Source organism: Balaenoptera ricei, chromosome 19, assembly GCF_028023285.1.
Source record: "Balaenoptera ricei isolate mBalRic1 chromosome 19, mBalRic1.hap2, whole genome shotgun sequence".
NCBI lineage: Eukaryota > Metazoa > Chordata > Mammalia > Artiodactyla > Balaenopteridae > Balaenoptera > Balaenoptera ricei.
Genome location: NC_082657.1, coordinates 2962731 through 2989145, shown reverse-complemented (window position 1 = coordinate 2989145; position 26415 = coordinate 2962731). Strand labels below are relative to the sequence as shown.

Here is a 26415-nt window from a genome sequence, read left to right as displayed (position 1 = left end):
GGGGTGAAGCAGGCAGCGGGGTTGGGGGATGGAAACCGGACCATAAGCACCTGGGAACCTTCATCTCGGCCTGTGTTTCTGGCCGGAGCCGTTTCCCGAAGGCCCAGGCGCCCCGCCCCCACCGCCCTCCCCTTGACCCTCTTCTCTTTACCCTGGTCTTCTCTCCCCTTACCCGGCGCCGCCAGCTCTTGGGGGACACCCTGAGACCACCGACCCGCCGCCATCTGCAACCACGGGAGTAGCCCGGGGCCGTTCCGGAGTCGCCCGGACCCGAGAGGCTGCTGCACCGGGTACGGGGGCCGGGAGGCGGGAGGGAGCCGGAGCGGGCCGTAGGGAGGGGCGGGGCCGGGTGAGCGGGTACCTGTACGCTGGGCGGGGAGGGGCTGTCCCGACGGCTCGGAGAGGGCGCTGCCGAGAACTTGCGTAGAGAGGCTTGAAGGCCCGGGCCGCGGGTGGAACCCTAGAGAGCGCTGGGACACTGCCAGGACTGGGGGGTGGATGGGCGCGGACTGGAGAGAACCTGCAGGTAGCCGGGCGAGGGGAGGTGGGCGGGTTAGGACATGGGGTTCCCGACGTGGCAGCCCATTTGAGAAGGCCTGAGTGCATGTAGAGGGGGTAGGAAATGCTTCTTGGTGGAATATGTAGGATGGACGGACACCCAGACTGGGATCAGTGGCGTAGACAAGGGAGAGGCCTGGAGGGCTATTAGGTGGGGCCTGCGGGCAACCCGTGACCTGAGGGGAGCACAAAGCGGAAAGATAGAGTAAAGAGAGCCTGTGCGTACAGTCGGTGGTGGAACAGAATTGGAGAGGTTTTTCAAGGAGGGGGTGCCTAGGAGCCTTACAGAGGGTCACAGAGTTCAGCGCCGAAGGACTGGAGAGGAGATGGGGGACGGGGGTTGCAGAATTCCTGAGTAGGTTACATAGAGAGGGGAGAACAGAGCCCGTGGGGCTGAGCTTCCCTCCTCTACTGTAACCTTCTCATCCTCTCTCCCCTCCACCAGGCCTCAGTCACCCCTCCGGATGCTGGTGCTGCCGTCCCCCTGCCCCCAGCCCCTGGCGCTTCCCTCCGCTGAGGCCATGGAGGCGCCTCCCCCTCGGACAGGCGGGTCCCCAGAACCCGGACCTTCCTCCTCCACAGGATGTCCCCAGGCTTCGTCCCCTTCGAGGCCCAACCACTACCTGCTCATAGACACCCAGGGCGTCCCGTACACCGTGCTGGTGGACGAGGAGTCTCAGAGAGAGTCCGGGCCCGATGGGGCTTCGGCTCAGAAAAAGTGCTACAGCTGCCCAGTGTGCTCCCGGGTCTTCGAGTACATGTCTTACCTTCAGCGACACAGCATCACCCACTCGGAGGTCAAGCCCTTTGAGTGTGACACCTGCGGGAAGGCATTCAAGCGGGCCAGCCACCTGGCGCGGCACCATTCCATTCACCGGGCGGGCGGCGGGCGGCCCCACGGCTGCCCGCTCTGCCCTCGCCGCTTCCGAGAGGCGGGCGAGCTGGCCCAGCACAGCCGGGTCCACTCCGGGGAGCGCCCCTACCAGTGCCCGCACTGCCCACGCCGATTTATGGAGCAGAACACGCTGCAGAAGCACGCTCGGTGGAAGCATCCCTGAGCCAGGCTGCGGGGTACCTCAGGTACCATGGGATTCTGGGGGGAGCGTGGACTCCCATCGCCCTCAGACAGCCGGGAGCGCCAGAGGCTGGGCTGCGGGGGCCCTGGACACAAACACAGGACCCCCTCCCCCGTGGGGAGGCTGAGCCCTGCCTTGAGGAGTAATCTTCGGGTCCTCAGTGTTTTGCAGATAAGGATGGGAAAAAGACCTCACATGCACAGAGTGGAGTCCTCTAACCTCAGAGACATCAGCGAGTCCACGGCTGAGCCCTGACCGGAGGGGTAGGGAGCAGAGTGCTGTGTGCTGAAATTCTCGGGCCTGAAAGCCCGTGGTTGGGGGCCATCAGGAATCGGCAGCATCTTGCTGAGGCCCCCCTGCGATGCTGGGGGAAGGGGCCCCAGACCTGCTTCCCACTCCCCAGCCAGGGCCTGAGACTGGACACTCAGTAAACACAGGTTCCACTTTTGAGCGTGTGAGGTTTTGGGGGACCGTGTCTCTGCCGACTGCCTAGCACGGAGACTGAGCAAGTGCCTGGCCCACTTGGGCCTCGGCTTGCCTGGGAAGGTTGGCCTGCACTGGGGTTCCTCCTAGGTTGGCTCCTGACCACCTGTGTCATATAGGCCGAGTGTTCTTAAATATTTCTTTTTGTTTTAAACCACGATCCATTGTAAGAAACATTTTATATGGCAACCCCATATAGCTACACAATATATGCAAAACAAAGGTTTAACAGTAGTTACCTCTGCCATGTGCAGATCTCTGTTTTTTTCCATCTACTTTTTTTTTTTTTTTTTAAGACTGCCAATTCCAGATTTCATTCTACCTTATTATCTGCGCATGAACCTGTAGTTTGAAAAACACTGATCTAGGGCAGGTGCCTCCCCCTGGACGTTTTGACTGAGGCTGCAATTTATCCGTAGTGTGAAGTGGGTAGGAGGGGAGAGTGGCCAGGACTTTCTAGGTGGCGCAGACATTTAGGTTCTCCCGCTGCAGGGTTAAAGCACTGCTCTCATAAGGGCTGGCAAAAATTCCAGAGCATGGAAGCTACCTGAGAATGGGAGGAGAGGCAGGTGGAGCTGGGCCAGAAGCTGAATAAACATCTGCCTTCTCAATGAATTTTCCTCGCGTGTCGGATTTGTGCCAGGCACTGTGCTGGGCCTCATTTCTTCTTCCGACCTCTTTTTGGGTGGAGGAAAAAATCATCCGTCTCTACTTCCCAGAGAGGGAAAGAGCTTCCCACCATCTGACTTCAGATAACAGTAACAGTGCCCTGTCTTGAGCTCTCACTGCGGTCAGGCGCTGAGTTGAGCGTTCTGCGTGTCATATCTTATGTACCCACAACAAACCTAAAAAGGATTATAATCTCCCCACTTTACAGGTAGAATGAGGCTGTGAAGGGGCGGCCAGGACTGGGATCTAGGTCTGAATGTTCCAGAGCCAGCTCTTAACTACACGGGGGTGATGGTGCCGGGGTGGGGAGTGGTTTCTAGGCCTTTATTTTCGGGGAGGAGTAACTCTCCCTACCCCATGATCCTGGGAACCCTGGGGTCTGGCTGTGCTGAAGCCCAGTGGGAGATGAAGGAGCGGAGCGGGTTGCAGGGGTCCACACCGGCCAGTTCCCAGAGTATCTCTTAAGGGGATCCTCCCTGTGCTTCAACTTTCCCGGCTGTTTCCTACATTTCCCCGCCTCTCCCGGGCCGGACTCGGCGCGTCGTCACCCCCTACTCCCCCACCCCTGGGGACCCCCGGAGCTGCCAGCTCTCCAGGAATTGGGAAATTCGTGACGTTCCCTGCCCAGGCTTCGCCAAGGGCGGGGGAGTGCTGCAAGGGGCCATCGCGCAAGTGCGGCCCCGGTCTCCGCCGCAAACGGCCGGCCTCACCTGGGGCCGGGGACTCCGGGAGGAGGCACGCCAATTGGCGCACCGGGCGGTCCTGGCGTCCCTGTCTTTCCCATCGCCCGGCTGCGAGACTCGCCGCCTCTGCCGCCCCGCCCGCAGGTGTGCGGTCGCTTCCCTCCGCTCCCCGTTATTCTTTGCAGACGCTCCCCGGCGCCGGGCATGGGCGCCGCCGCCGCCGCCGCCGTCGGTCCTCGGGCCGGATTCCGCGCGCGGGTGGGTGAGCGTGGGGCCCCGGCCAGTCCGACCCCGGGCACCTGCAGGCCGTGGGGGTGGTGGTGGCCGCGTCGGCACCTGCGGCCAGGTGCATCCCCCGCTGAGACCACTTGCCACCGTCGCTCCCCCTCCCACCCGCGGGACAAAGGGCGGGGGCGGGGGCGCATCCCCACTCACGACCTTCCCCCGCACTGCGCACGCGCCCAGCTCCCCAACGGGTGCCAGGCCTTGATCGCCCACGTGAGTGCGTGGGGTGCCCGGGGGTGGGGAGGCGCCGCTCGTGGCTTGGGCCCCCACCCTGCGCCTGGAAGTTGGGGCACACTCTCCCCCCACCCCCCGCACCTCTCACTTCTTTGGACCCGAGGCGACCTGTGATGAGGGTCTGTCCTATTTCGGCCAGGATGTGCCTGCTCTGTCGACCCCACTGGTCCTTCTTCTTCTGGCACCCTCGTTCTCTAGAGTCCAGGAGTTTGTAACCCCAGGGGTCCTCCCTCAGTCCTGAAGGGTCTGGGTCCCCTCCTCCATCGGACCCAGGAGTCCTGGCCCTCAGCACGCCCTCCCGCAGTCGTGAGCCCCAGCTCCCCCGGGATGTCCCCGAGGAGTCCCTCTGGGTTCCTTCATCTGTGGCTGCTGTTTCTGTCCAGTGCCCCTGAGGCTCTTAGCTGCTGGGGTCCGCGGGAGGCCGCGCCATGAATGAGCGAAACATTAGCCGGAGGAGGACAGGTGAGGAACTGGACCCCGCTCCACCCTCCGCCCCACAGCCGCTGCCCGCCGTCCCTGCCCTTTCCTCTCCAGGGCTGCGTGGTTGGGGGCTGGTCCGAGGCTCCTTGGGACTTCCCTGGGGTGACCCTGGCCTCTTTTTTCCAGTGAAGAAGGACAATGAGGCCTTCGAGATTTCCATCCCCTTCGACGAGACGCCCCACCTAGACCCACAGATCTTTTACAGTCTGAGCCCCTCTCAGGGAAACTTCGAGGGTGAGTTGGTTGAAGGGGGACTTGAGTCAGGTGGGGGTGCAGGGCCCTGAGGCCTGGGGTCGACCAGTGTCCTCTGCTGTCCCTAGAGCCTCCGGAGGCTGCGTCCCCGACTGTGGCCCTGATGAACGGTGTCAGGGCCCAGCTGCACATGGCGCTGGAGAGGAACTCATGGCTGCAGAAGCGCATTGAGGACCTGGAGGAGGAGAGGGACTTCCTGCGGTGTCAGCTGGACAAGTTCATCTCCTCTGCCCGCATGGATGCAGGTGAGGCCGCCGGTGCCCTCCCCATCCCACTCCTGGGCCCCGGCACCCAGCTCGGCCCTCCTCAGGGACACAGGACCCTTCTCACCCACACTCATCCTGTGGTGGCTCGGGGGACCTGTCATTTTTGCCCCTCCTCGCACCTGTGGCCATCTCTGAGATCCAAGCCCAGCTTCCTTCCTGCTCGAGTCCTTCTGCTGATGGCAGGACACTGTGCCCCGCTTGTCCACGTATTCTGAACACTGCCCCATTCCCTTCCCTTATAGGGCTTTGCTCTGCCAAATCTTTAGCTGTGTTTTGGTGGATCAAGCCTCTCCTCTCCCCTTCCTGCCGTCCAGCCCCTGGCTGGCTCCCTCAGAAGCCTCCGCTTCCCCCTCTGTGAAGTCAGCTGAAAGTCTGGGCAAGGGGCCTGTGTTTTTCCAACACCTACTTTACTGAGGACCCCTCTGCTCTTGAGGCGCCTCTAGCCTGGGTTGCTGGGGCCTCCCGCCGTCCACCCACGCTGACGGGGACCTACCAAGGATGGTCAGGCCCGAGGGCTTCTGGATTTACTCGGTGGGAACCCCAACACTGGACCTCCAAATGCACCCTTCGGAGGGCCCTGCATCAGAACCCCCGCTGCTTCCTCTGTCTGGGTCAGGGTGGGCGCCTGCCTTTCCCAGCGCACTAGACCCAGAGACTAAGGTTTCCCTCCGGGTCTGAACTCCCACCCCCACCCAGGCCTTGCCTGCCTCCCCGCTTATAGAGGCCTCACTGGGTCCCCAGAACACCCCTCCTCCACCGTGGGAACCCCACAAAGTCACAGACTCTCCCGAGGTCCCCGGGACTGTCTTGGTCCACTGGGCCCCTCCCCCACACCTCTTGCCACCAAGTTGAGGCGTGAGCATCCTCAGCCCACGTCCCACCCCGCAGAGATCTGGGATCTCTGTCCCCAAATCCCAGCTGCTTGTGGAGCTTCAGCATCTATAGTGCACTTCCTGCCTGCCCCCTCCTTGGGGACCCCTTCCTGGGGACCTGTGTGACGTGCTGTCCGTCCCCACCTGGCCGACTCCTCCTCCCTCCCTCCTGCTCGTGACGTTCACGCATGTGCGTGTCTCCTCTCACCTCTCCAGAGGACCACTGCCGGCTGAAGTCTGGGCCCCGGCGGGCTGAGGGGGATGGCAGAGGCGGGGCTGGGGGCGAGGCCTCAGACCCCGAGTCGGCGGCCTCCTCACTCAGCGGAGCGTCTGCACAAGGCAGTAACGGGGAGAGGAAGAGGCAGAAGCAGAAAGGGGGCACTGGCCGGAGGCGCTTCGGGAAGCCCAAGGCCCGGGAGAGGCAGCGGGGTAAGCGAGGCACAGGGTGTGCGGGGTCTCTGGGGCTCTGGGCCGGGGACTTGCTGTGTGACCTCCAAGGAGCTCCCCCTTGTCCTCCCAAGCCTTGGTCTCCCCATCAGCAAACAGACCAGACCTGGTTGTCTGTCCCGGCCTCCACGTGTGGTCCTGGTTTACAATCCTTAAATCTGTGTCCACCCTCACCGCCGCCTGGGGCTTGACCTTCCTGAGCCTCGGGCTCCTGTCAGTAACAGGGGAGGGGGCGATGGCCCAGGTGGGCTGGGAACTCCACCCTTGAACCCACTCCCTCCTTCATTTTTCCTCCTCATCCCCCTCCCTGGGCTTGCCTTCTCTGATTTTCCTCTGGTCCGACTTCTGGCTCCATTTCTTCCGCCTCTTGTAACTCTCACTGCTTTTCCTCGTTCTCTGTTTTGTTCTCCTGATCTTCCGGCTTCCCCTTCCCACTTCCTCTCTCTGCCCCCCCCCCCCCCCCAATGCCTCTCTCTCGCTCTCTTCCCTCGGCCCTGCAGTGAAGGACGCCGACGGTGTGCTCTGCCGCTACAAGAAGATCCTGGGCACCTTCCAAAAGCTGAAGAGCATGTCTCGGGCCTTCGAGCACCACCGAGTGGACCGCAACACGGTGGCGCTGACCACGCCCATCGCGGAGTTGCTCATCGTGGCCCCCGAGAAGCTGGCGGAGGTGGGCGAGTTCGACCCCTCCAAGGAGCGTCTGCTCGAGTACTCGCGCCGCTGCTTCCTGGCCCTGGACGATGAGACCCTCAAGAAGGTGCAGGCCCTCAAGAAGAGCAAGTTGCTGCTTCCCATCACTTACCGCTTCAAGCGGTGATCCCGCCCCACCTGGCCCGGGACAGGCCCCCGGCCCCTCTTTCCCTCCCCCTCCGCCCTCCCAGCACTGGTCAAGCGTGTGTAGGAGTGGTGGACCCTCACGAGGGCATGGGGCGGGTGGGTGGCCTGTTTCTGCGCGTGCCTCTCTCCTTCCCCTCCTGCGGACCGCCACCCCCTCCCCGGGTCCCCTGTATATAGATCTGCCCCTTTGCCTCTCTCATTCCTAGCATCCTCCCCGTCCTCCGCATTCCCTGGGGTGGGGGCGGTCCAAGAACTACTGTCCAGGGGCCGGTTTCTGCCCTTTCCTAAACACTGGCACCCCCTCCCACCTGAGCGGCACCGTCCTGCCGTCACCCGGCCCTTGCTCCTGGGAAAACTGCGGGACTGCGGGGCGACGGCACTGTACATACCCCGTTGCCGCCCCCAGCCCCGAGGAGAGGCTGGCCCACCTGCCCGCCCTGCAAGGAGCTCCCCAACGCGTTCCGGGACCGCCCCGAGTCCACGTGAGACAGAGAATTATTAAGAGAATTTAAATTAAAAAGAGATGATAAAATTTGGAATAAACGAGGCCCCGGCCCTTTCCTGGGAGGGGGTGGCCGTTGCCGCGAAGACAGTGACGGAGGCTCTGAGGGGTTCCGGGGCACGGACGGTCAGGCGGGAAACGGGGAGGTTGGGGAGACAGGGTGTAATTAGCTCCCCGGAGGCAGGGGTGGGATGGGAGAAGGAGCTGTGCCGTGGGGAACTCGGAGGGGCAGAGCTCCGGAAAAAAGGCGTGAACACTACCCGCTGGGCTACTGGGACTAGAGGCACGGCGGCAGGAGGCGGGACTCAATGAAACCTCTCGCGGAGGCGGCCAACGTGGGGAACGGGGAATCTCTGAGAGTACGCTTCCGCCAAGAGGCGGTAAAGCGAGATTATCTGCCTCCCGGAAGTGTCCGCTACGTCGCCTGCTGCGCCTGCGCGGCGGGGGTGGGGCGCGGGCGCGCTTGTGCGGTTGCCACGGCAACCAGGAGAGGGCGGCCTTGCTTAACGGTCGGGAATGCAGTACCTTCCCTGGAGGAAGGGAAAGACTCGCGCACGCGCTCTGGGGGCTCGGGAAGCGGGCCCCCTTCCGGAACAGCCGAGAAACCTCGCCTCAGACCGGCTTCTACGCAGGCGCAGAAGCCCACCTCGCGCCCCGCCTCTTCCCCCTTGCGCAGGCGCACAAAGCCGCTCTGGCAACCTCCGCATTGGCCGCGCGCACCCTTCACCCCGCTGGCTGATTTTGTCTCGCGCAACCTTCTTAGGCCCTCCGCAAGATCAGCCCTTCTTTTCCTCCCCTTTCCCCACCGGAGAGCCAGGTGCCGAGAGCCGGGACCCTGCCCCTTCTCCGTTTCCCTTCCCCTGACCCACCTCTCCTCTGTCCTCCCTCCCTTTTCGGTTCCCGGAGCCGGAAGGAGCCGAAGTGCCGACGGAAAAAGCCGAAGCTATCTCCCGTGAGTGAAGTCTTCTCGAAGCGGTGGCGGAAGGAGCCGAAGTTCTCCGAGAGGGGAGGAGGGTGCGCCTGGAATCTCCGGAAAGAGCCGAAGTTTGGAAACGAGCTTAATCTCTGGCTGGGTCCGAGGGCGAGCTCCGGAAACCTTCGGAAAGTGACGAAGTCCGGGACGGTTAGAATTGTCGGAAGTAGCCGGTTGCTTGGACAGGGCCGGCGGAGAAGAGCGGGGAGAATCTGCGCAAGCAGTCAAAGACTGGGACAATTTGAATTTTCGGAAAAAGGCGAATTCTTAGAGGGGGTTGGGTGCAGAAGAAAGCGAGGATCTACGGAAACATCCGAGCGTTGAAGAGCTAATATCCGAAAAGTTACGAAAACCTGGGAAAGCGGCGAAACCCTCGCTTCGGGTGTTCTCGGAAGCAGCCGTAGCTGCTGCTCCCGACGCTTTTCTTTACGGTCCGGAAATAGCCGACGCGTTTCGGAGCCAGGCCCGGGGGGAAGGGGCACCTCGCGGGCGCGCAGGCGGGGAGAGGGGCGGAGCCGGGGCGGGGCGGGCGGCCCGGGCTTGATTAGGTAGGAGGCGGTGGAGCGCCGGCGGCGGCCGGAAGTAGCCGAAGCAAGCGGCGGAAGTAGCCGAAGCGGCCGGAGCGGGCGCGCGGCAAGGCGAGGCGAGAGCTGCACAGGGCCCTACGCGGCCGCCTCAGCATGTCGGACTTCGACGAGTTCGAGCGGCAGCTCAACGAGAATAAGCAAGGTGAGGGCGCCGGGGGCGCGGGACGGCGGGCGGGGCGACTCTTGGTTTCCCTCCGTGTCCCCCGCCATTTTCCTCCTTGCTTCCCCCTCCTCTCAGGGCCGCGCGGCGCCCCCCCCACCAAGTCCCGCGGCGCGCGCCTCGCTCACGTGACCTCCCGGCGTGCCGCCGCGCAGGAGGGGAGGGAGCGGCGGGCGCAGGCCCGGACGCATGCGCTCCTTTTTCCGCGCCCCACGTGGTCACCGGCAGGCAAGGCGAGCTCGCCGAGTGTCCCCTCGCGGACTTAGGTTTTTTAATCTGGAAAGGAGATTATATAGATTCGGTCTCGCAACCCCTCCTTTTCTCCCGCTGCCTTGGCACTTCCGCTTCCGGCCGGGCCCGCGGCCCGGGTCTCCACGCCCCCTTTGTTCCAAAATGGCCGTTGTGGGCCCCCTTTCACGTGGGCGCGGGCCGGGCCGCGCGGGGGGGGGGGGCGCGTGTAGCACCGCCGCCCTTTGCGCCTAGTCCTGCGGACCGGCCGCCGGTGTCACGCCGGGCCGCTGCCGTGGGACGCCAGGGTCGGCGCTTGTGGAAGAGGTCGCATTGTGCGTGTTCTGTGTTCCTCCCGCACGCCTGTACCCCTTCCTCGGGGCTCTGGCTCTCCCGGCGATCACAGTGCGGAATGTTTGCGTCCCATCGCTCCCTAGCTAGAGAGGCAGACCCCACGTCCTGTAGGATCGCAGCTCGGGACTCCTAGACTCAGCCTCGTAAATCTCAGCGTGGAGGGGAGGAGACTGAGGCTGAGCGAGTAGGGGGACCTGGTTCAGTCGGGAGGGTGGGAGGCATGTCCTCCTTGGGTGACGTCGAGTCCAAGCACGGGGCCGTGCTAATGCTGATTACTTTGGGGACCCCAAGAATTTTAGCACTGAGAGAGGCGTTAGATAGTTAACGGGTTTCTCCTGTTTTCTTATTCCGATTTGAGAGTGAGGGAGTTTAGGCCGAGGGAAGGTGGTAGGCTTGAGGCTTAAGCTGCCCGTGTTCGGAGGGCTGAATGAGGGGCGCTGGGATTCCCCTTTCGGCCCAGCCTAGAGTGGGGTAGGGGGTGGCTGGATTAGGAGACAAGAAGTCACGTTTCGGGGTGCCCACGGGGTGTCTGTACGTACATGATGTACCGCTTAACAGGACAGGCTTTGGAGGTGAGCAGACCTGGGTTCTAGTACCTACTTCGTTGCTTAGTAGCTGTGTGCTTATTTTTGTGTGTGGGGGGGTGATCTTTTTTGTTTGTTTTTGTCGTTGGCATGTTGGAATAAACAGGCATGATAGAAATGATAGTTGCAGGTAAACTTTGAGCATGTGTCAGGCATTTTGCTAAGCTCTTCTGCACAGTTTTTCTAAGTGGATCCTATAACAGCCTGATGAGGCTGAAGTGATTTCCTACCCTTTGCAGAGGAGGAAACAGGCTCAGAAAGTAAAAACTTTCCCACGTTTCAGCTGATCAGAGGCAGAGCTGAGATTAAACGGGGCAACATATGTAAAGTGTGTGGCATGGGGGTTGGCATACGTTAAGTGCCCGATTAGTGATATTTTTTATTGTGATGTAATTCTTAGTGTAATTTCTTACTTAGGAAGTACAGAGGCAGGTTTTCAGCCCACTCAGAGATGGTGTTAGAGATGGGGAAGGGCAGGGAAAGTCGCTTTCCAAACGTCCTTCTGCCAGGTCCCACACCTGGTGGTACGCATGAGTCTCATTTAAAGAAGAGAAGAATGAGGTGTAGAGGTTTGGTTGCTGTTGCCTGGTTTTATGCAGAAAAGCTGAAACCGATCCTGAGTCTGCCTGGCTGCAGAGCCATGTTCCGCTAGGCTGGACAGCCAAGTGGAGCTGCTGGAGCCTTCCCTGGGGCACTTGCAGGTGTGCTGCCTGTTCTCCCTGCGTGTCCCCGCTGGCACTGGGAGGCCAGGCCCTCAGCCGGGGCACATCCCTTGGGTTGGTGGAGTTGTTCCCACAACAAGGTGGCCACAGCATTTTGAGCAACCGTAGCTCCCTCTTCTGTTCTGATCTGTGTTGTATCAGTGGGTGTGTTGGGGGCGGGTGTTACTCTTGCCTCAGGGGGAAGCTTTGCCCATGTGTTGCTTTGCCCATGGGTCTTCGTGCCTGTGGGTCTTTGTCTCTGCGGTCCCGCTTCCTCCAAGTGTCAGTCTGCGTCTCCAGGGAATTAATTTCCTTTTCTGTGTCCCAGGCACCCAGCAGGTGCCACTGCTTCCTCTGTGTTCGTCGCTCTCTCCCTGCTTGTCTGTTTTAGAGCCTAAGCCACAGGAAAGGATCTCCTGCTCACAGCCTGCCCATCTCACAAGTGTGGAGCCAGAGGCCCAAAGCCTCTGGCCAGGGCTCCTCTCCGGGCCCAGTGCCATGACTCTGCTTACCTCTGGCTTCACACTGCTTGCCCGTTCCCTCCTGTCCCCTCCAGGTGCCAGTTTTCAGTTTATTTTTTATGTTTAGTCTTTTCATCTTGAAGGAGGCAATCCCATTGTCGTTAGTGGTTCCAGGTCCTAGAGTGTTTTAGGAGTGTTGTCCGCTGCTTAGGTGCCTTAGCTGACATTTCAGGGTTCACATTCAGGCTTCACCATTTCCATGCTTTTTGGCCATGGGCAAGTCACGTGATCTCCCTGCGCCTTAGGTTTCTCATCTCTTAAGTGAGCAAAGGCCCCCTCCCTAGTGTTTTCCCAAAGTAACAGCAAGGATCGAGTGCAAGTAAACCGAGCACAGAATATGGTTTTAGGTGGCATCCCAACGTTTTCTACAACGTTTTTTCCTTTTTAAGGTGCAGGTTTATCCTGTTGTAGTGAAGTCCATGGCATTCTCTTATTATCTCCATCGGCACCCCCCCCCCCCCCGCCCCGTCTCCATACACGTGGTAAAGTTAACACGTGTTTGAGGGGTAGTCGAGGATAGTTGAGGAATCAGTGGCGTCTTTGAACCGAGGAAATAGAGTGCAAACAGCGTGGTGCAGGAGCTGCACCTCCTTCAGAGGGGGAGAGGTCTGCTGGGAGCCGAGGTTTCTGTGCTTTGCTGGCAAGGCTGTGCTCTGTTCCTAGGCGCCGCCCCCAAGGCGAGCGGGGCGGGGGGGTGGGGTGGGGAGGTTGAAGGCGCCAAGGGGAGCTCTGGAGAAAGCCCCCGCCCCAACTCTTGCTGTCCTTGGTTCTGAGGGAGTGTGGGGATGGGGGGTAGTGGGCGGGCACCTCTCCCCCCAGATTCTGAAAGACACGCCTTCCTGGAGGAGGGTGTCCTGCATTGTTCAGCTGGTGGGGTGGGGTGGGTTGGGTTTCCCTGCTTCTCGGTGAAGCGGGTCCTGCCTGGCACCTGACCCCGGGGCCTGATGGTGGGGCTGTGGGGGCCAGCTGGTTGAGGAGGTCTCCTGAGGGGTTGCTGGGTCCCTTCAGGAAAACATCATTGGGTCTCTTGATTCCCCAGCCTCTAGCCCTGCCCCTCTCAGGGACGACCCTGGGGTCAGGCCCCTCAGCCCTCGAGGGGGACCAGGAGCCAGCCTCCTCTGTCTTCTCTGGCTCCCCAGCTCCTCCTGAGCATCCTCAGGTACCTTACACCCCGGGGGCACTTCCAGGCCCTGTCCCCTCAGGTAACCAGCTCCCGCCCCGGTCCCCAGGGTCTTTGGACTCGCGTGTGGACCCAGGAAGCCTGCTCTCCCTTCCTCCATCGAGCCCCTTCCCCGTGGGGGTGGCCTCCCTGGGGCTGGGGCGAAGCCACCAGTGCGCGGGTGGGCCGGGCCGCGGCCTCCCTCAGCTCATCCTCCCCCCGCCTTGCCCAGAGCGTGACAAGGAGAACCGGCACCGGAAGCGCAGCCACAGCCGCTCTCGAAGCCGGGACCGCAAGCGCCGCAGCCGCAGCCGGGACCGGCGCAACCGGGACCAGCGCAGCGCCTCCCGGGACAGGCGGCGCCGAAGGTACCAGGGCGGGGAGCGGGCGGCTGCGTCCGGGGCTCCAGGGCTCCTCTCCGCGCGGACCTGGGGGAGGCGCTGCTGCTCGTCTGTCTGCATCAGTTTCTTCCCTGTTCCTGGGGTTTCCTTCCGTTGCTGGTGGGTCGCTGGTGCGGCAGGTTCTTTAGCTCCAGGGCGAGTCTGGTGACAGGGAGCCGCTGTCTGTCCCTTGGTGAGGGGCTCCCTCTCCTTCCCGGCCCTCTTGTGCCCACTGTGCGGGTCTCCGGGGTGCCGCCCTGGGAGGGGTCGGCGGTTTCCGCTCTAACGCCTCTTCCCTCCCCAGGCTCCCCTCTGTCCTCTCTGCCCCTTGGGTGAGGAAGGGCGGGATAGGTGGAAGTCCTGCCTCCTCCCACCTCAGTCTCTCCAGCTAGAAAGTGGTCTGTCTGGCCCTTCCTCCCTTCCTCTTGCTTGGGGGTGGGGGGCGTGGGGGAAATGGCAGGGCCGAGGGGGTTTGCTCGCTGCTCGTTCACCTCGGCCCTGCCCCAGCCCTGGGGCTCAGCGACCTTGGGGGGTGTGGTGTGTGGGGAAGACGAGGGTCCCCAGTCACCCCTCCCCACACCTTTCCCTCCCACCCCCCAGCAAACCTTTGACCAGAGGCGCTAAAGAGGAGCACGGTGGATTGATGTGAGCTTCTCTTCCTGCCCCTTCCACCCTGACGTCCGTTCCCTTCGCCTCCCTCCCCGCTGTGCCCCCTGCCCTGTCCTCGTCCAGCCCCGGCCCGAGCACTGGGGAGAGCCCACCTGCCTTGCAATAGCACCCTCCCCGGGCCTGGGCACGGCCCTGAGCCGGATCCTCTCCCTCCTGGAGAGAGCCGAGCTGGGCGGGGGAGCCGAGGGGAACCTTGGGGGACTTGCAGGCCCACCTTTGGTCAGACTGAGGTCGCCCTGCCCCGCTCTCCCCTCCCCCCTCCCCCAGTCGTTCCCCCCGCCACGAGAAGAAGAAGAAGGTCCGTAAATATTGGGACGTGCCACCGCCCGGCTTCGAGCACATCACCCCCATGCAGTACAAGGCCATGCAAGGTAGGCTCTGGCCGCCGCCCCGCACCTGCTGGTCCTCTGGCCCCCTCACCCTCTCGTGAGCTGGAGTGGTTGTATACTGGGGTGGTCAGGAAGCAGAGCCTCGGTGTTGTGGGGGTGGCGGATGGGGTTTGCACCCTAGGTTTTCTGGCCTCTGCCTCTTGAAGTCCCTTGACAACAGCCCCTACTGTTGAAGTTGACAGCGGGGATGAAGCTGTCAGCAGACCTGGTTTCGCAGAGGCGGTGGTTGCCCGTGGCCGGGAGGGCGCTGCTGCCGCGCCGGTCCACGGGCGCCCTGCTGTCCTCTCATCCCTGTCTCTTCCTTTTGAAGCTGCCGGTCAGATTCCAGCCACCGCCCTTCTCCCCACCATGACCCCTGACGGTCTGGCTGTGACCCCGACGCCGGTGCCCGTGGTCGGTAGCCAGATGACCAGACAGGCCCGGCGCCTCTATGTGGGCAACATCCCCTTCGGCATCACTGAGGTACTGCCTTCCCCCTGCCCTCCCCCTGCCCCTACCTCTCCCTGTCCCCCCACCTGTGCCTCCCCTTCCCTCCATTCCGTCCCCCAACCTGCACGGGTGAGACTCTGCTCCTGCAAGACCCCCCGGCCCCCTCCCAGACGGACCGATGGAGTTGAGCCAGCCAGGGGCCGGGCTGGGGGTGGCCCTCTCCCTCCCTCCTTTCCCTCTCCCGTCTCCCTTTCCCAATCTCCTCCAGCAACCCAGAGAGCAGGCACACACGTAACGTACCTACGAATCCACGAATCCGAATCCGTGTGGAGAGAGACAGAGAGGGAGACTCGGACACGCACACATGCACATGCACACGCACACGCACGCTCCCCCTCAGTGTTTCTGACACGCCTCTTGTTCTCTGCCGCCTGTGTCCCCCATCCTCTCCCCACATCCCTCCCATGGTCGCTGTTCTTTTATTTTTGATTGCCCCGACCTCCCCCCACCTTCCCCACCGCTCCTCTCCCCTTCCCCTCTCCCCCACCCCTTCCCGTGGCACCCCCTGAGAATCCCGAGATCAAAGAGTTGTTTCCATTTCTCTTTAAAGTGAAATATTGTGGGGCTGAGATCCCTCGTAGCAACAAAAAGTTTGCTACCGTCGTCGAAGGCAAGTAAGGTCCATTCTGACTTTCTCAACCTGCACTTTGCTACATTTGATAAACCAGCCCCCGGACTCCAGGGCCAGATTCCTCCACATCACTCTTTTCTCCTCCCCTCCCGCCCGCCCTTCCTCCCCAACCCTCTGCCCTGCGCTCCCCTCGTCCCGCCCTCTTTCCTCCATCCCTTTGCTTCTCTCTCTCTCTCTCTCTCTCTCTCTCTCTCTCTCTCGGGTTTTCTCTGTGTTCTGCCTACTGCTGCTTTTCCACTTTCCTGCCGTTTCTCTCTTGCTGTCGCCATTGGATGTTTCTTTTTCTCACATGTTCTCTTTCCTTGTTCTCTGTTTCATGTTTTTTTTGCCTCTCCCTGTTGTTTGCCGCATCTTTCTTGAGCAATCTTTCTCTTTCCCCCTGGTTGGGGCCCCATGGCTCTCTCCACACCTCCTGTCCCGCCTCCTGGCCCCTGGCTGTTTCCTGCTGCTACCTCCCCCCCACTTTCTCGATCTTTCTCCTGCTTTTGTTCCTACTGTTGATCTCTATGCCCCCACCCATATTCCACTGTTCCCTTCCCTCCCCCCTGCCCCCCCTTCCCTCTCCCCTTACCCCCAAACCCCTCTGTGTCTCCCTCTCTCACCCTTCCCCTCCTCTCTCCACCTCCCTTCCCCTGCCCCCCCCTGTCTCCTCTTCCCTCTGCAGGAGGCCATGATGGATTTCTTCAACGCCCAGATGCGCCTGGGGGGGCTGACGCAGGCCCCCGGCAATCCTGTCTTGGCAGTGCAGATTAACCAGGACAAGAACTTTGCCTTCTTAGAGGTGAGCCGGGCACGTGGTGGGGTCAGGCCCAGCCCGTCTGCAGCAGCCCTTGTTCCCACTGGGCCCTTGTGCAGTCCCTTCTCTACCAGGTTGCTGTCCCAGAGCCCTCGGGGTTGGGGGGCTGGCTGGCCACTCAGCCTGTCCCTCACCACCTCCTTTCCTTTCCTTCAGTTCCGCTCAGTGGACGAGACCACGCAGGCCATGGCCTTTGACGGCATCATCTTCCAGGGCCAGTCACTGAAGATCCGCAGGCCTCACGACTACCAGCCCCTGCCTGGCATGTCGGAGAACCCCTCTGTCTATGTGCCTGGTGAGCGGGGGTCTTGCCCACCATTCCCTCTGTAGGCCAGCTGGAGCTAACGGGGAAGCAGCGCGAGTGCTTCAGAGGGGATGCGTCATCTCATCCGGCCCCTGAACTTTTTTGAGAGTTGGGCGTCTCCCTGTTTGCAGAGGTGGCGCCCAGCGCCCAGAGAGGGTGAGCTGTGGTCTGCTTGAGGACTCACAGCTTGTAAGTGGCGGAGCCAGGGCCAGACCGAAGGTGTTGTGGGCAGTGAGAGGCCCCTGCCCTGGACCGCGGGGTCAGTACGAGCGTGGGTGAGCCTGTGTGGATGGGCAGGTGGTCAGTAGAGCTCCTGGTGCGGGGTCTGATGTGGATTTTCCGTCGACCCCTGTGCTCCGGGCCAGCATCCGCAGCCGTGTTCAGCACCATCTCGGGTTGGTAGGTAACATAGCAGGCCTGGGGTCGGCAGAACTTTCTTCTGTAAAGGGCCAGAGAGTGACTGTGTTTTGCTCTGCAGGCCGCAGGGTCTCTGTTGGAACTACCCTGCAGTTGTAGCAGGAGAGCAGCCATGCGTGCTCCCTAAGCCAGTGGGTGTGCTTGTGTCCCGTAGGCCTTAACATCCGTGGACCCTGATGTTTGGGTGCCGTGTAACAGTCACATGTTGTAAAACAACCTTTCAGAAAGCCTGCGGGCTGTACAGAAACAGGAAGCGGGCTGGACTTGGCCTGCAGGCTGCTTGCTGACCCCTGTGGTTGACTGCCGGGTGGAAGTGAGGATTTGGGCCTGTGAGGGGCCCTGTTGGGGGCCGGGAATGCTGTGGGGTTGGAGGGGCCGGTGCTGCGGTAGCCGAGCTGGGGGCCCGGCTCTCGGGCAAAGGCGGGGTGAGCAGCGGGTGCTCTGGGTGTGGGGCCGTGAGCCGCACCCTGGGGGGCTGAGAACGTGGGCTTCTGCTGCCTGAGGCTTCACGCTGAAGGACACCTTTTGGAAACTGAGTCGGCTCTTCACTTTGTGAAATGGGGGATGTGGAGTCCAGAGAGGGCAGCACCTTGGGACTCAGGGCTGGGTCCCCGGCTCATCCCCGGTGTTTCCAACCGTACCAGTTGGGGTAAATTCAGCACATCTCTCTAACTTATAGAAAAACTTGAGAAGTTGCTGACTTTCTGGCGCTTTACGTGCACGTATGTCTGTGGGGCCACCTCCCAGATCAAGCCACGGAACGTTCCTTCGTGTCTCTTTCCAGTGAATTCCCTGGATTTTAACTCATTCCTGTTTACACAGGAGCCCACTGCTTCCCCTGCTTCCTGGGCCAGCACAGTCCCAAGTGTGCCCCGTGGATCAGGTGTTCGTCATCGTGACTGTCCTGTAGTACAGGGTCGGCAAGTGACAACTAGGGGCCAGATCTTTAAGATCTGTCGGCACGTAGTCCCTCGCGCCGGCGCGTGGTTTGAGCTGCTTTCGCGCTGCGGTGGCCCTCGACTCCTGCAGTAGGTGCTGGGGCGCCCTCTCACCGAGGAGGACAGTGAGGCCGGCAGCGAGCAGTGACGTGCGCGGAGGCGTGATTGCTGGGACCCTGCGTGGCGCAGCTTGACCGCAGAGTCTGCCTCGCCGTCTCCCGTGCTGCCCCACCCGTCGCCCCTCGCCTGTGGAACCGGAGGCATCGCAGAGGCGGGGACAGTGCTGCGTCGCAGGCTCTGTTACTACGGCTGACGTCCTCTGGGGTTTACCTCCCCAGGGAGGCCGGGGGTCCAGCTGGGCGAGTCTGTTCCTTCCGGGGGTGGCAGGAAAAGTGGTGGTGGCTGCAGGTTAAACGTCCTCTGCAGCAGAGGTCATATTTCGATCTCTCGTTCTACTCCAACAAAACAGTCAACTTTATGATTAAAGGGGACAGGCATTTGATAAAATTCGACAGACGTGCTTGGTTGGAAAAGAAACAATGTAGGAACCTGGAAGGTAACTTTCTTATCTTGGTGAAAGGGGATTGACCTGAAACTGTAAATGTACATTGTCTGCAGCGGTGAGACCTTAACTGCGCTCCCTGACCTCAGGCCTGACTGTGCAGTGGGGCCCTAAAGACGAGATGGAAACTGGGAGCAGGAAGGCACAACATCTTTGAATTTGTGAATTTAGCTTCACCCTGAGCGCCCGTGCTGGATCAGGCTCACCCCTCGGTTCAGGGGCGCATCTGATTCTGCCTCCGGAGGCCCCTGCCTGTGGGGCTTCCTCCGCTCCCCCAGGAGGATCCTACGAGGCAGTGCCGGGGGTGCCAGGGGTGCCAGGGGCACAGCGGTGCACGAGGCGGTCACGGTCCTCCCGCCGAGGGGCAGGTGACGCTGCAGGTATGAGAAAGGATTGCTTGGCCTCTGGGGGTCCAGGGCAGCCTTGCGGGGGCTGGTGAGGTTCTGGAGCTGAAGGGGAGAGGGAGCCCCCGTGGAAGAGAACAGGTGCGTGAAGCAGGGCGGCGCCCAGAGCGTGCCGTCAGGAGATGAGCTGCTGGGGGCTTTGACTTCGGGTGTCAGCACTGGCCTGGGTTCCCCGTTTATATCGTGCTTTCCTGGTCGTGCGACCTGGAACAGGCCCTTCTCCCTGGCAGAAGCGCACGAGCACGGAGGGGCTGTGGTTGCCGCAGTGCCGGCCCGCTGCTCGCTCGTGCTGGCGCGGCCTGGCCTTTGTGGGGCAGCGAGCCCGGCCGCCACCCGCGTCCAGTGCTCGTGGGGCTCCATCGTGCTCATGCACACGCTCGGGGGGGTGCGAGCTTCTCCCCGTTCCACAGAGGAGGCCACTGAGGCGCAGAGGGGCCTCACTTGGTGCCGTTCCCCAGATGGGAGCCCAGGGAGCCTGTCTCCGGTGCCCTCGGTGCCGTGTGCTTCCCTGAGGTGTGTGGTGGGGCAGGTTCCAGCCCCGGCTCTGCCACTCTGGAGTCTTGTATCCGCAGTCCGTGTCCTGTGACGGCACCCTTGCAGAGCCCTTCGCTCCCTGAGAGCTGCCTGTGAAGTTGGGGGCCCCGGAGTGTGTGACCTCAGGTGGTACCTGCTCCCTGTGCCTCAGTCTTCTCCCGTCGTGCTGTGGGTAGGGGTGGGAGAGCGTGAAGCGAATAATGGCTGGAAGGAGTTCGGCCAGGGGTGCCCGGCGTGGAGTGCTTGGTCCGTGGCCCCGGCTCCCAGACGCTGCCGCGCATCCCGCCTTGCCCAGGCCGGTCTCAGGGGATCGCGTGCCCCACCCCGACGGGGCTGGGCTCTGGCGGCCATTGGAGCGGAGGGGCTGGACTGGCGGGATGGTGGTGGGAGAGGGAGCCCTTCTGCGGGCACAGAGGCAGTGTCTGAGGCCCTTTCCCATCCCCCGTGTCACCCGCTCCTCCCCAAGGTCAGGAGGAGGTGGAGCGGGGCCACCTGGTGCTGGAATGCGGAGGAAGGCGAGGTGGTGCGTCTGGCAGTAGTGGGCCTTGAACTCAAAGTCAGGAGCAGGTCCGGCCGGGTGGGCGGTGGTCCACGTTTCTATCCTCTTTGTGTCCGGCCGGCGTTCTGGAGCTCTGTGTAGCTTACGCCCTGTGGCGAGGCTCCAGGGATTGAACGTTTTGGAAGCCTGCGAGACGTTGGGCTGAGTCCTGGCAGGCGCCTGAGTCAGACGCTCAGCGGAGAGGGCAGGATTGGGGTGGACGCACGGTGCTCGTTAAACCCGCTTGGCTGATGTGGCCCCCGCCTTGCCAGGGCGCTGAGTGAGCCGGGCGCGTCCCAGCCCTCACGGACACCGAACGGCAGACTCCTCCGAGGTCACCTGTGACTGAGGCCAGAGAGCGGCTAGGGACACCTGTGGCTGCGCAGAGCGCAGGCCCACGGGGAGAGGGCGTGGAGGCTTCCTGGGGAGGCCTGGTCTCAGCAGAGGCAGGTGGAGGGAGGGCTCTGAGTGAAGGCTTGAGGATGAAGGGGAGGCTGTGTATCCCCACGATGCCTCTCCAGCAGGCCGAGAGCCGAGGGAACCTGCCCAGGTGACGCAGCAGCATGGGGTGTGAGCTCGTGTCTCTCACCCCGGGGCCCCGATGTGCCGCTGTGCTGGGGTCGCTCTGCGTCCCGAAGAGTGCTGCCGGGGCGCGCCTCCGAGGAGGGGCTGGGGCGGGCGCGTGGGTGGGAGGGAGGCGGCCTGACGGGGGCTGCAGACGTCCGCCAGGGTCTGTGAAACGACCTGGTGCTGGGACTCACAGTCTGTCTGCTCCCTTCTCCCCCCTAGGAGTCGTGTCCACTGTGGTCCCAGACTCTGCCCACAAGCTGTTCATCGGGGGCTTACCCAACTACCTGAATGACGACCAGGTAGACCCTTCGTCTCCTCCCGCCCCTCCCCCGTCACGGCCTTCGTCCACACTCTCATGGCGTCTTGGCCTGCCACAGGTAAAAGAGCTGTTGACATCGTTTGGGCCTCTCAAGGCCTTCAACCTGGTTAAGGACAGTGCCACGGGGCTCTCCAAGGGCTACGCCTTCTGTGAGTACGTGGACATCAACGTCACAGACCAGGTGAGCCCTGGGCCCTGCGCTGGCGTGTCCGTCCCCGCCCCTGCCCTGCTCTGTACCCACGCTGAGGTCTCCCTCACTCAGGATGGGCGGGAGGAGGCCAGCCCAGAGCAGGACCGGGCGTGGGGGCCCCTTTCCCTCGGTTCTAGCCCTTGCCAAGCTCTCACCCCTTTGCCTTGCCCTCTCCCCTACCAGTGCCCGGCCCTGGGGTAGTGGGGCTTGCGGGGAGGTGTCAGGCTCCTGGCCTCTGACCTGTACCTCTCTCCTGCGTGCCCCCATCCCGCGTTCTCCAAACGCAGGCCATCGCGGGGCTGAACGGGATGCAGCTGGGGGATAAGAAGCTGCTTGTCCAGAGGGCAAGCGTGGGAGCCAAGAATGCCACGCTGGTGAGCCCCCCGGCACGTCATCTTCCATTGGCTAGGGGACATCTGGGGGTGGGGGGTGGGAAGGGGCCGGGGGGGGGCGTGCCGGGTGGGCCGTCCTAAGCTCTGCCCCTGGCTTTCCTGGCCAGTGCTGGGAGGGGGTGCCTGGGTCTTCAAGGGCAGAGCAGGGTCTTTCCCTGGGATGGCGTCTGGGGGGAGGGCTTGGGGGAAGTGGGCATGGAGGGGGTGAGGGCGGAGCTGCCCCGTGACGCCCCTGCCCTTGCTGCCCCACAGAGTACCATCAACCAGACCCCCGTGACCTTGCAAGTGCCTGGCCTGATGAGCTCCCAGGTGCAGATGGGTGGTCACCCGACTGAGGTCCTGTGCCTCATGAACATGGTCCTGCCCGAGGAGCTGCTGGACGACGAGGAGTACGAGGAGATTGTGGAGGACGTGCGTGACGAGTGCAGCAAGTACGGGCTCGTCAAGTCCATCGAGATCCCCCGGCCCGTGGACGGCGTGGAGGTGCCCGGCTGCGGAAAGGTGCGTGGGAGCGCGCGTGTGCGCGAGGGTGCTCTCGTGAGCGTCCCCTGTCCCCCCCCCCCCCCCCCCCACGTGTGCGGGCACACACGCACACCCACACCCTGCTCTGACCCAGAGAGAGCGGGGCCTCTGGGGGCCCAGGCCTGCGGCGAGAGGCAGCGGGCGTGCTGTGCCGCTGTGGCTGAGGACTTGCCTCTTGCCTCTGTGTCGAAGCAGCTTTGGTTCAGCACCTGGGTTTCATGTGATCTTGGGGCAAGTGGTTTGGCCTTGTCTATGGAGGGGGGAGAAAAGTGCTAAAAATAGTCCCCAAAGCAGCAAACCCACCTGTGTCTTCCGGCTGCCAAGTACTCTGCTGAGCTCACCTGTGTCAATCCTGAGCTCTCACAGCAGCTCCGAGCCCTTCCCCACAGTTAGGTTTCTGATTTTTCTGGGGTCGGATTCTGAGCTCACTGAGTCACGTTGCCTCTGGCACTGTGCCAGGTGCCAGCATCTCACGCCCCGCCTCGGGATGCCTGGAGCGTGTGTGGCTGCTCGCCGCGCGGGTCAGCGGGATGCCCACGTTAAGAGACAGCACGTGTGCTGCCTCCGGTGGTGGCTGGGAGGGGAGCAGCGTCGCCCGGGGACCTGTGTTCCGGTAGGAAGGTCAGGAGCTGGTGAAGCCCGAGCGACCCCACCCCAGGTGGGGTCCTGGCAAGAGGCAGCGAGGTGGCTGGTGTAGCCGGAGGGGGTGAAGCGGAGAGCAGTGGGGCCACGTGGGTCCTAGGAAGCATGCTGGCTGTTCTTCCGAGTGAGGATGTGGGGAGCCTTCGCAAGGTCTTAAACGTGGGAAACACCTGGCACATAGAGGTGGCCCCTTATAGTGGGGGGGGGTGGGCACGGAGTGCAAAGCAGAGCTGGGCATTTGGAGGGGCGGGGGGGCGACAGCCGTGTGATGTTTGGAGCTTTGGGAACTAACAGCTTGTGGTCATCTGGGTGAAAGGCGGTGACCTGATTTAGAGCAGGGGCAGGAGGATGGAGAGAAGTCAGTGGCGGTGAATGCCGGGACCCTGGTGGCTGATCTGGATGTGCCCGGGGAGGGGGAGGAGCCAGTGAGATGCTCAGCCTTCTGGCTTTGGTGACCTGGCAGAGATGGCAGGTGAGAAGCAGGGGACGTGAGCAGGTCTGGGGGGAGGGGACGATGGTCAGTGTTGGGCGGCTGGCTTTGAGGTCCTGAGACCCCAGCAGAGATGTTGCGGGGAGCAGCGGGCTGGACAGAGCTGCTTCCAAGTGTGAGGTCTGGTAGGCACCCTGATGCCTGTTCAGGTGTCAGGCTGGACAGACTTGCCAGGGAGCAGTGGAAAAGCATCGCGGGTGGGGGCAGAGCGGGGTGGGGCGGGGGCAGGAGGGCAGGGTGGGCCGCACTGGGCTTGGCCTGCGCTCCTACCTGCCCCCAACTGCTGCGCTGGAGACACCCCGTCCTTGACGGGTCAGTCTCCTTAGTGCGGTCGTGGCTCGAGAGAGGAGAGCCTGGAGGCTGCCTGGGGGCTGAGGACGTGTTTGTGGGGGACTAAGTGAAAGACCCAGCCTGGTCTCAGGGATCAGTCTATGTGATTTGTTTTTAAACTTTATTATCGTTCTTTTCAAACATAAGAGTAGAGAGAAACCGTCATAGCGATAGAGTAAGGTTATAGTATAATGTTTTGTTTTGTTTTAAATCAATCAATTAATTAATTTTTGGCTGTGTTGGGTCTTTGTTTCTATGCGAGGGCTTTCTCTAGTTGGCGGCAAGCGGGGGCCACTCTTCATCGCGGTGCGCGGGGCTCTCACTATCGCGGCCTCTCCTGTTGCGGAGCACAGGCTCCAGACGCGCAGGCTCAGTAATTGTGGCTCACGGGCCTAGTTGCTCCGTGGCATGTGAGATCTTCCCAGACCAGGGCTCGAACCCATGTCCCATGCATTGGCAGGCAGATTCTCAACCACTGCGCCACCAGGGAAGCCCTAGTATAATGTTTTTAAAGTCGTATTCTAGTATGTGTAGCAGTGTCTTAGTGGCCCGTCGCCCAGCTTCAGGTTACCAATATCTTACCATTCTTGATTTCTATATTCAGCTTCCCATCCCCTTTTTTTCTTTTTTCTTTTTCGCTGAAACAAGATGTATCTCATATATCACTTAAGTACAGTTCTCCATCTGAACTCCTGGTGTCTTGGGCCTGGTCACTCTTGCTTTGGGGCCTGTGCTGTGTGCTGTGGGATGTTTAGCCCCATCCCAGCTTCCACCCACTAGATGCCAGTAGTGTTACTCATGCCTTTGTGACAATGAAAAATCATCTCTCGACATTGCCAGATGTCCCCTGGGGACACATTCACCTTGGTTGAGAACTACTGCTATAAACAGATGACTTCAAAAAATTATTTTAACGAAACCATACAGTACCATTAGTACGTTAGCAAAATTACCATTAGTATCTGTCTACCCAAGCCATGTTCCGATTGCCCTTACTGTCTCAAAAATGTCTTTTTACAGTTGCTTTGATCAAAATAAGGAACCCTGCAGTTTGGTTTCAAACTTCCTTAAAATTTATCGATTTTGTCACTTCTTCTTGTTTTGTTTTGTTTTGCTTTGCAAGCCGTTTTGCTTGTTGAGGCATTAGAGGGCATGTTTTATAGAACTCCGCATGTCCTGAATTAGGCTGGTTATATCCACCCCTCCCTCCACTTCTGTAACTGGTGGTTCAAGCAAGATGAGAAGCTTGAGCAGAACAAGGTTCAGGTTTTTTTTTTTTTTTTTTTGAATCAACCTGGGTTTGAATACTAATTTGTCAGCTTTCCTTACTTCATCCCTTGTCTGGGGGAGACACCCATGGCCCTTGGGGTGGCTGGGGGAGCACCCAGCATGGTGCCTGGTGCAGGGGAGACACTCAGCACAAGTGACCAGTCTCCTTGAGCTCACCCCTGTCCCCTGCCCTTTGGGGCTCTTGACTTGAGCTTCCTCTGCTCTCATTCTCCATGCCTCTGCATGTTTCTGTCTTCTGTCATTCTTTGATCCTGGCGTGCTGGAGGATGTTTGGTAAACCTCTCTCCCTAAGCTCTCTCCCTCTCTCTCCCTCCCGCGGAGTTCTGGGTTTGGGTAGATGCTGGCTGGTTGCTGTGAGTGAACCGGCGCATCCTTGGAGGCCGGGAGGCCTTGGTCTTCACAACCTGCGTCTTGTTCCCACAGATCTTCGTGGAGTTCACCTCTGTGTTTGACTGCCAGAAAGCCATGCAGGGCCTGACGGGTCGCAAGTTCGCCAACAGAGTGGTTGTCACAAAATACTGTGACCCCGACTCTTACCACCGCCGGGACTTCTGGTAGAGGCGGCGGGGGAGGGCAGGGGCAGGGCTGGCTGGGGCTTCTCCCCTCCAGCTCCCCCTCTTTTCCCCCTCTGAAGACGATGGGCAGAGGAGTGACAGCCGAATGACAGCCGGCAGCAACTGGAATGGCAGCGATTAAGGGTCGGGGGGGTGGGGATTTGGGGCGGGGAGGGGACGGGGGAAGTGGGCACACAGACCCACACAGACACATGCACCCACAGACACAGAGGGAAGGGGTGGGGAGGGGTTGCACAGCAGGGCGGGGTCAGACCCCCACTGCCCCTCCCCGGAAGTCTCTCCTCCCTGATGCCCCCTTTATCTCCCCTTTCCCACCGTAGAAACATAGCGTGTTTATATTTTATGGCCAAACTATTTTGAATTTTGTTGTCCGGCCCCGATACCCTGCCCTCTCCCCTTTCAGGACCACAGCTCCTGTCCTTTTGGCCTCTGGTCCTCTCCCCGGTGTCCTCCCTGGTTTCTTACATAGTTGATTCTCTACTCTTTAGTCTCCCCAGACCTGCCCCCCACCCCGTGGCCCCTGGCCCTCTCCTACTCTCTGTGGCAGTTTCATATTTGCTAAGACGAATTTGCTCATTAAACATTTTGTTGTATTTTACTTTATGGAGCTGCTCTGTGTCCGGTGTGTGTAACCCCCTCCTCTCCAGTTCTCAGGGGTTCCCTTGGCCCCAGGCTGAAGCTCGGCCCTGGGAGGCCCAGCTGTCCGCACTGTCGACCTGGCACGGGCACCCGTGCCCTTGGCACACCCGAGGTGGCACACCCCGCCTGCGTGGCCTGCTGCTCTAGGACGGGCGTAGGGCGTGGCCCCGCATGAAGTGGGGAGGGGGGCATCCGGCTGGCCTTGTGGGCCCAGGAGTTCAGATCATCCCAAGGCACCGCGGTGGGGCGTGGTCTAGCGGGCCTGGGGCTACCGCGCGGGGGGCGGTCTGGGGACGACGACGCGGGTTTTTCGCCTTCGGCTGAGCTCGCTGGCCGACCCCTCGCTGCGCCCCGCCTCTCCGTGCGCGTCCCCGGGGTTTCGCGGAGGCGGGCGGAAATGAGGCAAGTGCCTCCTGGCGACGGCTCCCGCGCGCCGGAAGTGACGGCACGCGGGAGAGCGTGTCCGCGGAAGTAGCCACTGCGCAGGCTCGCCG

General features: G+C 61.6%; 3 protein-coding genes across 9 annotated transcripts; all 3 read left to right on the top strand.

The window, feature by feature from the left end:
• Nucleotides 1-13: 13 nt before the first annotated feature.
• On the top strand, nucleotides 14-2732 carry ZNF581 (zinc finger protein 581). Of its 2 annotated transcripts, none has more exons than XM_059904525.1 (2): nucleotides 14-290; nucleotides 1004-2732. In XM_059904525.1, the coding sequence occupies exon 2, from the start codon at nucleotides 1023-1025 to the stop codon at nucleotides 1614-1616; it is 594 nt and encodes a 197-aa protein (XP_059760508.1). In that variant the 5' UTR covers nucleotides 14-290; nucleotides 1004-1022; the 3' UTR covers nucleotides 1617-2732. The 2 variants fall into 2 exon arrangements, with proteins under 2 accessions (XP_059760508.1, XP_059760509.1); XM_059904526.1 differs by lacking the exon at nucleotides 14-290 and adding an exon at nucleotides 379-526.
• Nucleotides 2733-2806: 74 nt separating this feature from the next.
• On the top strand, nucleotides 2807-7685 carry CCDC106 (coiled-coil domain containing 106). 4 transcript variants are annotated; one of them, XM_059904517.1, is made up of 6 exons: nucleotides 2807-3727; nucleotides 4372-4450; nucleotides 4595-4702; nucleotides 4789-4965; nucleotides 6075-6287; nucleotides 6806-7685. In XM_059904517.1, the coding sequence occupies exons 2-6, from the start codon at nucleotides 4417-4419 to the stop codon at nucleotides 7120-7122; spliced, it is 849 nt and encodes a 282-aa protein (XP_059760500.1). In that variant the 5' UTR covers nucleotides 2807-3727; nucleotides 4372-4416; the 3' UTR covers nucleotides 7123-7685. The 4 variants fall into 4 exon arrangements, with proteins under 4 accessions (XP_059760500.1, XP_059760497.1, XP_059760499.1 ...); XM_059904514.1 differs by having other exon boundaries at nucleotides 4372-4702; XM_059904516.1 differs by having other exon boundaries at nucleotides 2807-3731; nucleotides 4372-4702.
• Nucleotides 7686-8315: 630 nt separating this feature from the next.
• On the top strand, nucleotides 8316-25885 carry U2AF2 (U2 small nuclear RNA auxiliary factor 2). Of its 3 annotated transcripts, none has more exons than XM_059904513.1 (12): nucleotides 8316-9346; nucleotides 13144-13279; nucleotides 13892-13936; nucleotides 14228-14331; nucleotides 14660-14811; nucleotides 16134-16250; nucleotides 16422-16560; nucleotides 20752-20831; nucleotides 20910-21032; nucleotides 21329-21415; nucleotides 21686-21934; nucleotides 25131-25885. In XM_059904513.1, the coding sequence occupies exons 1-12, from the start codon at nucleotides 9298-9300 to the stop codon at nucleotides 25263-25265; spliced, it is 1416 nt and encodes a 471-aa protein (XP_059760496.1). In that variant the 5' UTR covers nucleotides 8316-9297; the 3' UTR covers nucleotides 25266-25885. The 3 variants fall into 3 exon arrangements, with proteins under 3 accessions (XP_059760496.1, XP_059760495.1, XP_059760494.1); XM_059904512.1 differs by having other exon boundaries at nucleotides 21329-21427; XM_059904511.1 differs by having other exon boundaries at nucleotides 20752-21032.
• The last annotated feature ends 530 nt before the right edge of the window (nucleotides 25886-26415 follow it).